The 10,083-nt window shown below is 42.2% G+C and overlaps 1 protein-coding gene across 1 annotated transcript in view; it reads left to right on the forward strand.

The window, feature by feature from the left end:
• Positions 1 to 10,083, forward strand: part of LOC122066914 — a 179,474-nt gene that overhangs the window by 73,774 nt on the left and 95,617 nt on the right. The window contains exons 29-31 of the mRNA XM_042630743.1: positions 2,305 to 2,961; positions 3,082 to 3,273; positions 6,596 to 6,699. Coding sequence (XP_042486677.1) covers positions 2,305 to 2,961; positions 3,082 to 3,273; positions 6,596 to 6,699 — 953 coding nt within the window. The remainder of the gene's footprint in view (positions 1 to 2,304; positions 2,962 to 3,081; positions 3,274 to 6,595; positions 6,700 to 10,083) is intronic.

The raw sequence follows: 10,083 nt of genomic DNA on the forward strand, positions 1-10,083 counted from the left end.
ACATAAAAAATGCCATGGTCCGGAAGAAAAATGTCCACTGCTCCAACAGGTCTCCATTGTGTCAATAAGGACAGCTTCACAATGTGTAAGGGTGTCTGTTTTCCAAGGAATTGACCCAAGAGGGAATTGTTCCAATGCGATGCCTCGGAGTCTAGAAGACCCTTGGGGCAGATGGCTACTCGGGAATCACCTCTGGGGACGGGGGACAAAATGAAGAGGAAGGCTCTCGGCAGGGGCTGAAAGCGAATGCTTAAAATGGGAGTTCCAGGGGACTCCAAGAGGAGGGGGGTGGGGAGGTCAGGGGAGGCAGAGGGGGAGAGGAAGAGGGAGCAACAGAGGTGGCGGAAGGGGTTTCTGGCAGGGGGAGGCCCCGGCCGAAGGCTCAGCCCTAAGCCGGAGTTCAGGTAGCCATGCAGGTCAAACTTGGTTGAGTCCGACTTATCCCAAGGAGTCAAATATTTACTAGATCACTCCATACTACTATTACTATCAGGTCAGCTGGAAATATTTGCTTCTAAGTGGATAATGCCCAAAGGTCAAAACTCTGGAGCTAGCAAAAGGGATTCAAAGAAAGGGGGAGGCTGTTTGGGAAATCATTCAAATTCTTAATGTAGAATCATGGAGTTAGAATCCTTTATTTCAGCATTATGAAGTCTTAACACTGGATCTGCATTGTTTTGGATAAATAAAGTTTAAAGGCTGGTTCCTGCTTTTTGTTTCCTTTCTCTAGAATTCCCTAGGTTCTTCTTGGGCTTTTAGGGTTGGCCTATGTATGTTTTTCTATTCTTTCATGCCTTGTTGAGAGCTGTTTTTATCACGTTGAGGCAGGTCATCTTCACTTTCTCTGTTCTGAAGTTTCAAGTCCACTTTTTGTTAAAGCTCAAAATTGACACATTATCCTACATCTCAGTGGTTCATAGTTTCTGCCTCTACATCCACAGTGTCATGTCATGAAAAGGGCCATAAATAAATTTGTGTCTTCATAATGTTAATGAAATAAATTGGTGCACCACCCTGCTTTCTCATTGCCTGCTCAAGTCTCCAAACTCATTTTTTTTGTTACTTTTCAAGTATTCATACAAGTCCCTTTTGTTGACCTTTTAAATGCCGGTGTTGCTATGATCACAAAATGATGGTAAGAATGAGATGCAAGTGGTATATATATATATATATTTATATACAACAACAACAACACAAACTCAGCCTTAAGCCAACTTAATGGGATCGGCAATTGGCTACATGGATCCGGGCAAAAACAAAATATGAGAAAAGATAGTCAAAAGAAAATAAAATGAAAGTAAAAGAACAGAAGCCCAGCACCAGCAGAATAGGAAAATCTCAGCTGGATGAGGTCGGCTATATGGATTCCTTATTTGTAATCCGTTATCGACTCTATAAATAAGAAAGGCCTCTGTCATTCAATACAAGCCAAATCATTCTCTTAGTCTCTTGTTCTCATCTATCAAATCAGAAGTTTAGGCAACTAGAACAGTTCTATTTAAGGGATTGAATAAGCTGGGAAAACAGTAACTGAAATCAAAACAAGGAATAGAAATCAGAAACCAGAAAGCTAACTAAAATCAGAAACCAGAAAGCTAACTCAGAAATTCAAGAATTAGGAAAGTAGACTAGAACTATGTATCTTTAGAAATTGATGGAAAAAGAATAACTTGGAACTAGCAATCAAACCATAACTCAGAACTGATGTTCAGAACAGAAAATAGAAGAAGACAAATGGAAACAAGTCACAAGAAATAGAATGCCAATTGACTAAATTAAAACAGAAGCTATAAACTAGAATGTGCAAGGTAAAGTAGTTTCAGAACTGACCTGAGAATTGATTGGATGTATAGGATAAAGAAGATATGTATTTCAGGAATCCCACCTGAATGATTACCTTGGAATCACCACTAAGGTGTCCTGAATAACCACCAGGTACTACTGAATCACCACAGTATCAAGTATTCTGAAAATATTTGTTAAGGCATCTCCTAGGGGCAATTCATGCTGACAAAACTCAATAGCGGGCAATTCATGCTGATGACAATTACATTTTCATGCTCATAAAATGTGGTAAGTTTAAAGCACAACATAGGTTTTATTTTATGATGGGGGTGTTTGGGCACTGGTTCATTTTAATCAGGAAATCAGGAATACTGCCATTATTTTTGTGATTTTTCCGCTGCTGATAGGTTTGAAAGTTTTAAGGAAATTGCCTGATTGTCATTTTTTGGAATTCTGTAGTCAAATAAACTCCTATTTTGATATATGGAAAGCTAGTTTATACCATCTTCTTGTTGACAGGTGAGTGGTGGATGGATTTTCTACAAGTCTAATACTCTTGGTGAGGGCTTTCTTTCAGCTACACTAAAGGATTTCACTGTCATGGATGATCGTGAGGGAACTCAGCAAGAATTTAGACTGGCAATAGGAAAATCCAAGAGTATTGGGTATAGTACCCATCAGTATGTCACTGATGATGGTAATGAACAACTGGTACATACAGATAAAAATGCCTTGAATGAAAGCGTTGTAAACCCAGTACCTACAATGCTTATTCTTGATGCCAAGTTTAGCGAGTCAACAACCACTGTATCATTATGCATTCAAAGACCGCAGTTGCTAGTTGCACTTGATTTTCTACTTGCAGTTGTCGAGTTTTTTGTTCCAACAGTTCGCAGTACGCTGTCTAATGAAGAAGATGAGAATCCTCTCAATGCGGTTGATGCGATTATTTTGGATCAACCAACTTTTAATCAGCCGTCTTCTGAATTCTCACTCTCACCTCAGAGACCTCTTATTGTTGATGATGAAAAAATTGACCATTTTATTTATGATGGTAAAGGTGGAAATTTATATTTACAAAACAGACGTGGTTTCAATCTCTCTAGTCCTAGCACAGAAGCTATAATCTACGTGGGAGATGGGAAAAGATTTCAATTTAAAAATGTCTGTATTAAGGTACAGTGTATTCCATAAACATTGGTATTTTCATAATCTCTAGCTTTTGTTGATGAAATATTCCAAATATCAGTGGCTAAGAACTTTGTCATTGATCTTGTTGCATACTTTTTGGTGCAGAATGGGTTGTATTTGGATTCTTGTATTGTATTGGGGGTCAACAGTAGCTATTCAGCTTCTGAAGATGATCATGTATTCTTGGAGAGTGAGAATGATGGTACTCCCAGTAACTCGTCAGAGGAAAGGACTAACAGTGTAGCAATGCAAAATATTGTAGCTGATAGCTCTACAGAGTTAACTATTGAGTTGCAGGTCAAGTACTACCTTTCTTTCTATGGATTTGTAGATACTGAAATAATTAGTGGTTTTTATTGCTCCTCTGCTTGATTTCAGTAAATTTTTATTGCTCTCTGCTTGGTTCCATTATTACTTTACTTCCAGGGTTTTATGTAAGTGGCATTAACATGAATTTTATTTCAAAGAATGTGAATGAAATTTTATCTCAAAAAGTTGTTGATAGGTGTTTAGCACACTGACCTTTAAAAATCTGTGCAACGGGCATGTCATATAATCTATGCAGACACTTCAGCTGTCAAGAAATGTAAATAGGAAATAAAGATGGCTGTTTCAATTGGTAGACATAGTAGTAACAAGAAAAGGACGGAAGAAAATTGAAGAACAGAGGTGAAAAAAATGAACAACAAAGGCGAAAGCAAAGTGCACACCTGTGAATTTCATTATAATTGGTAGTCAATGGTTAACAAGCAAGACCAAAATTTTAAAGTTGTAACATATTTGTGTTTTTTTTTTTGGATGAATAAATAATACAATACCAAGAGGAAGAATATACAAAAAGGAAAGAGAAACAAGGGGAGGGGGATTAGCCAAATGGAGCATAAAGCCCATGCAGGCGCAAAGACCAAGGGGCCAACTAAGGGGGGGGGGGCAGAGGGGAAGGGAAGTATGCCCAGGGGTGGAGGGCAAGTTGGTGGCAGTGCTAGTGGGAAATTGGAGGCCGGGACACAGGGGAGGTGAGGTTGCCACCTGGGAGGTCAGCGGAGCACTCCTCAGAAGGCAGGGGAGGATCCAGTGCTCAGGTGGCTGCATGCTATTAGTAATTCCAACCAAGGTGTTCTCTGTAATCTTGGGGTCCTTCGAACTAGACAAGGGGCCTAGGGAGAAGGCCGCTTCAGGGACGCAGGGGTTCTATAGTCGAACCAGAGACGAGCCATTCTTGTTTGCAAAGGGAGAGGATGTGGTGATGACGCCTTCAAAGGAGGTAACGTGGTCGTCGGCTTCAGGGGCATTGGAGAGAACAAGAGTGATTGGCAGGGTGCCAATAGCAACAGAGTTAGGGCAATTCAGATAGGTCTCAAGAAGGGCGGAGGAAGACGAACTGGAGTTGGCTCATTCAGAGGTGAAAGTAGACATGGCGAGGGAGATCGGATGGACTCCATTGATCGCAGACGAGACTAGCAAGGGGGCAAGAGGATTAGTGGAAGGCGAGCTGGTGCTGACGCCTTCAAAGGCTGTGGCAAACGTGGCTGAGATTGCAGAGATGGTCGCAGTCGAGGCAGAATTGCAGGCGTGATGGTGCAGGAAAACCAGGGGCAAGCGGAAGGTCTGTAAGAGGGGCAAGGGGCGGAGGGATAAGGAGGGGGCTAGTGGAGCAAGTAAAGGTCGCGAGAGGTGGTGACCGAAGAATTAGGGAGGTGGGGGGGTGGCGGCCGAACATATGGATGAAGGTCGAAGGTTTGAGGAGACGAAGCAAGCATTGGGCGTGAGGACGAGTGAGATGGGCGGGCGAGTGGACATGGGTCGAGATGGATCCAATCGTCGGAGTCGGGTCAAAGGGACTGGAGATGTTTGGCAAAGGGCCAGGGCTCAGGGAGGAAAGCTGGGCTTTAAAGGCGGAAGTGGGCCTAGGATGTGGCAAAGGGTCCAAAACAAAAGATGGGTTGGATGGTTAGACATGGGCTTGGTTGAGCCCTAGGCCGATAGAGGTAAAGCGGTTCAAGAGAGGCCCAAGGAAGGAATGGTTAGAGCTGACGTGAAGAGATGCTTCGGCAGAAGACAAGGTAGGGCCACCAAAGGGGTGAGAAGAAGAGGTTAAAACATCAGAGGAGAGCTAAGAGGGAGGGAAAGCAAGTTCAGCAGGGGTGACAAAAGGGGCAGAAAGCATGGAAGGAAGGTTCACAGGGGGGCTTACGGCTTTTGCAGAGGAAGGGTCCAAAAAGAGCAACAACAGACTATCGGAGCCGCCATCTGATTCGTCGTCTAAGTTGTTGTCAGAGGAAGTCGACATCAGAAGGGCAAATCGACTTTTTCCTTCGGTTTCATGGGAGTATACCACTGGATCAAGGGATGATTAAGCACAAGCAAGATACAGTTACTCCCTTGGAAATAGCAAGGGATAGTAAGACCTATTGTTTCTTTTGGTGCTCTTCATAAGCAAAAGGCATAAAATTATACATCCCGATAGATAACTATCTGTCATATACCTTCATCCTGTATGATGGGATCAGAGCCTTCGGAGGCTTTCATATGGTTGTGGCTGCGGCTGCAGCTGTGGTTCCAGAGCCGGAGTCTTCTGTGAATCCTAGAGGGATGATCTTGGAGTTTCCTCTGGCAGAGAAGTACGCTTAACAAGAGGGGATCTAGCAGAGTTGGTGATGGCTCCTTGGCCATACAGGAAGACGTTTGTTGCCCGAATGTCTTGTATGAAGTGCAGTGGGGCGGGAGCCACTCGTATCTAACTGCTTGAGTGAAGTAGTGTTCCTAATCTTCATAAATTGAAACCGAGGCCGGCGGGATGCATTCGGCAGTGATTTCGACACAGATTTGAGCATATCCATTGTCTTAGTTTGAAAATCCGAAAAGAGAGGCTTGCCAATAATAGATCCCACGATATCGAGGCCTTCTGGGCACCAAAAGTGTAAAGGCAGCGATGGGAGGGTGATTCATAAGGGGATGGATCTGAAGTCAACCTTGTTGTGAGGTATATTTATCCCATTGCTGAAGGAAGATGGGCTTGCGGCCTACTTGCCAAGGGCCCCCCTCGAGGGCGGTAGTCTCGTTGGAGAAGTCAAACACGAAGAGGCCATTGTCCAGCATGAAAGTGGAGAGTCTACCCTTGGTACACCATTTTTTGAAGAGGAAGCCTTGACAATATGGAAAGGAGGCTGGCTACCGCTACCCAGAAAATGTCCTATAAGACAGTTTTTCCATTTAGCAATTTCTAGCTTGAGGGTCCCAGAGGGGGAGATGCCAACAGGAAGGTTGTTGATGACCGAGGGAGGAATGAAGTGGAGGGAGTGTCCAGCAGGGAAGGAATGGAGTGGGAGGAAGAAGAGGAGGTAGAGGCTACAAGGTTCCGTGGCTTGGGGGTGGAAGAGGGAGGAGGAGGGAGAGGCGGAGGGGCCAGAGGTGATTGGGAGGTGATGAGAGAGGGGAGGGAGGAGAGGAGGTTACAATCAGGTGTGGTTCCGACCGGGGGAACCGTCGGAGAGGGTTCGGTCATTGGTTTTCTTGAGAGCAAGAGCATTGTCCATAGCTAATCAAATGTTTTCAGTTTTTTTTTTTCTTATATTTTCAGTTTTCATTAATTTTTTTATCAGTATTGTTTCTTTTGCAGGCTATTGGTCCAGAACTTACATTTTACAATACATCAAAAGATGTTGGCGAATTATCGACACTTCCTAACAAACTTTTGCATGCACAGTTGGACGCATTTTGCAGGTTATTGCTCTTAAATAATTATCATTATTGGAAGTCCTGATCCTTCATTTTAACTGAAACTGTATGGGATATTCTTCTTTTTTCCTGAATTGTTCCTTTCGGTTCCAGTACATAGGAACATTTGTACTGCTTTAATGCCAATTGAAAATTTTGGTTATACTTGTGCAATTTTGACTTGCCAAATAACTGAATAAAATGCACAATTCACATTGTCTGTGTTGATCAACTAAGTTATTTTTTTATTTATATTGGAAGGAACTAATTTGAGTGTAAGAGGTTGATGGTAGGGGTGAGAATCCCCCCCTCCACGGGTAAAAGAATGACCAAGAAGAAGAGGACAAAACAATGCTTTTCCTATTCCTACTTATGTGGTGATTAATAGACCCAAAAGAATGGACATTTGCCATTTTCTGATTCGGGGGGTGGGCATGTCTCCTGTTAGTTGATGCTGTTATTTCTTGTTTGATTCTCATTTTTGTTCAGTTTTTGGGCCCTTTTCTCTTGTTTTCAATGAAATTCTTGACTTATTAAACAGAAATGAGAAAATAAAGACCTATAAGAAGCCCTGGAGTACCTATATACTTCTCATGCTGTTGAGCTGTTCCTTTGTGTTTGATCTGCTTGTAACCTGCCTTTTTTTGGTTGGCCAGTTCTTCTATTGTGGGTCGCCTTTTTCTTGTTCTTAATAAAAATTTTGACTTGTAAAAGGAAGCCCAAACACCAGGAATCATTCCTTTGAGACACCCTACTCAACTAAAGACTGCAGAGTGCACACCATCCACATTCTCTGCAAGATCAATTGGCATTGGCCCTCCTGCCCTTGTCCCTTGAATAATTAATCATCTCCATTGATTCAACTGGAGACACTCAGTTACCACCATAATCTAAGAGCTGCCAAACCTCTGTCAAGTTACCACTAATAGTACTGTTTGGATTTCGGAGTTTTCTATTTCTTTTCTGCAATTGACTTGAGAATCAGCATGGAGAACAGAATTTTCACTCTTCTTTATCCTGTGGTCAGGCTTATATCTTCTTTCGAAGTGTAACGTATCCTCTCTTTTATCCCTTTACTCCCTTGCTCACTAGAAGAATGTGGATATTCAAAGCCATTAGAAAAAGAAAACCTGAATGTTCCACTGCTCCGAGTGGATTGTCTCAGGACGGCTGCAGTACAAGGTCTAGAGTGGCTTTTGGGTTCTGACAAAATCATATGAAAGTATGAAACAAGTATAAACTCATGCTGAAACACTTCTTAACTCAGGGGTGAGGATGGCCGCAATACAGGGTCTCAACTGGGTTTTGGGTTCTGGGAACCCCACATTTTCCCTTCCAATCATATGAAGCAAGTATAAAACTTCTGCTGAAACCACTCTTAGCCCAAGCAGATTAAAGTAGGTAGGGAAAGTTGACCAAGATGATGAATTAATCCGCAGTACATACATGCACATGTCCTTACGAATATATTAGATATTAAAGATTTAAAGTACACTTGAGTACACGTTGGGAATAACTAGTTTTGCAAACCATCATCTTCAAAAGTATTGTCATATTCAGCTTAAAGTAGTGTTCTGCTATTGTAAAGAGGGTTGGGGCCTTTTTTTTTTGGAGAGTTCTGGTTTTTTTTTGTGAGCTCTGGTTATGGACTGCTTTGGGTCTGTATGTCTCTATGGAATCCTGGCTCTCTATGTACTGCTTTCATTTTTAACAAAATTAAGGCCATCTTTGGTATCATCTTTTATTTTTGTTTATGACCTATTTAAAAAAAATCTGTAATGGAAACTATTTTTGATCAAAAAATGAAAATTGTTTGGTCAACATTAGACATAGTAGACTATGAAATGAGGAACTGTTTGGTAACTACCAAGGTGTAAATAATTTGTGGCATTTTTGAAGAAATGGGCCCAAACTATGGAAAGTTGGCTTTTATGAAGACATGGGCTGAAATCCCATATATGATTCAAGTAATGGGTGAAGGGGGGAATCCCTTCACCCATCTTCCTTAACAAAACCGTAATCGAAATTAATGGCCATCCTCTTAAAATAGAAGCTTTGTTGAAGGAATTAACTAGTCCTTGGTTGTCAATCATAATTCACAGAAGGTTCGCACACAGTGCTCGTCATAAATATGAATGTTCATCTGATAACCAGTCAATAACAAATGAAGGAAACTCGAAACAGCCTAAGCTCAAGGGGGCTTACGCTTGAGAAGGATCGAGGAGCTCAATCTGACTGGTATAATCAAGTTGGCCTGGAAGATCATCTCCAATAAGAATAGTATATGGGTGGAATGGGTATACTCAAACCCCCTTATAGCTGACTCCTTTTGGACAGTGAAGATTCTGGATGATGCTTCATGGGTTTTGCACAAGATCATTGCTATCCGCCCCTCCATCTCATCAGCTATCTCCTCTCATATAGGCAATGGGGAAAGCACCTTCCTTTGGCTGGCACCACAAAGGAATTTTATACCACACTATAAGTGCCAGAAACATCTATAACTTGGGCTTATACAAGCCCTTGTGGCTGAAATCTTTTCTTCTGACAATTGGTCCCCCCTGACTCATAGTTCTACTTAACTTGCAGACATATGGAACTCATTCCAGTTTCCCATCAGCAGAGGTAAGATACTATTCACTGGATGCCTTCCTCTTCTAAGCTCTTCTTTGCCAAGGCAGCTTGGGAGTTTGTCAGGATTCATGGCCCGACATTTCCATGACGCAGACTTATATGGTTCCCCCATCACATTCCCCGCCAGAGTTTCATGGCTTCCCCCATCACATTCCCCGCCAAAGTTTAATGGGTTGGAGAGTTTTCATTAACTCCTTGCCCGCTCAAGCTTTCCTTATTCAGAGAGGCATTTCGGCTGATCCTATGTGTATTCTTTGCGGCAATGAGCTAGAGACGATAGAGCACCTCTTCTTTGCTTGCACTGTCTCCTCCTCCATCTGGAAAGGAATTTTGGATAAATGCTAGGCAGTCAACAAGAGAATTCTTCATTTTCACAGAGAATGGATTTGGAATTTTGGATGGATATGAATTTCCAAGGAAAATCTATTTGTGATATTGTGGGGAAGCTCACCTTTTGCACAACAATTAATCAGATCTGGATGGAAAGAAATCATAGGAAATGGACCTCCAACTCTCGCTCTCTTGATAAGATTTGGAGCTCCATCTTCTCTGTTGTCAAGATGAAGGTTTCCCAGATTTCCTCCACTTGTAACCTCTCCTCTAGAAACAGACATATTGTAAACTCTTGGGAGCTGCCCAGCTCCATCATCAGGAATAGCTTTTCTCCCTAAGTTGGTCTTGTTCTCTCCCCCTCCCCTCTTTAGGGGCTGTAAGTCTTTTTCTTTTCACTTGGTAATGAATTTTTACTCACCAAAA

Source organism: Macadamia integrifolia, unplaced genomic scaffold (genome assembly GCF_013358625.1).
Source record: "Macadamia integrifolia cultivar HAES 741 unplaced genomic scaffold, SCU_Mint_v3 scaffold263, whole genome shotgun sequence".
Lineage (NCBI taxonomy): Eukaryota > Viridiplantae > Streptophyta > Magnoliopsida > Proteales > Proteaceae > Macadamia > Macadamia integrifolia.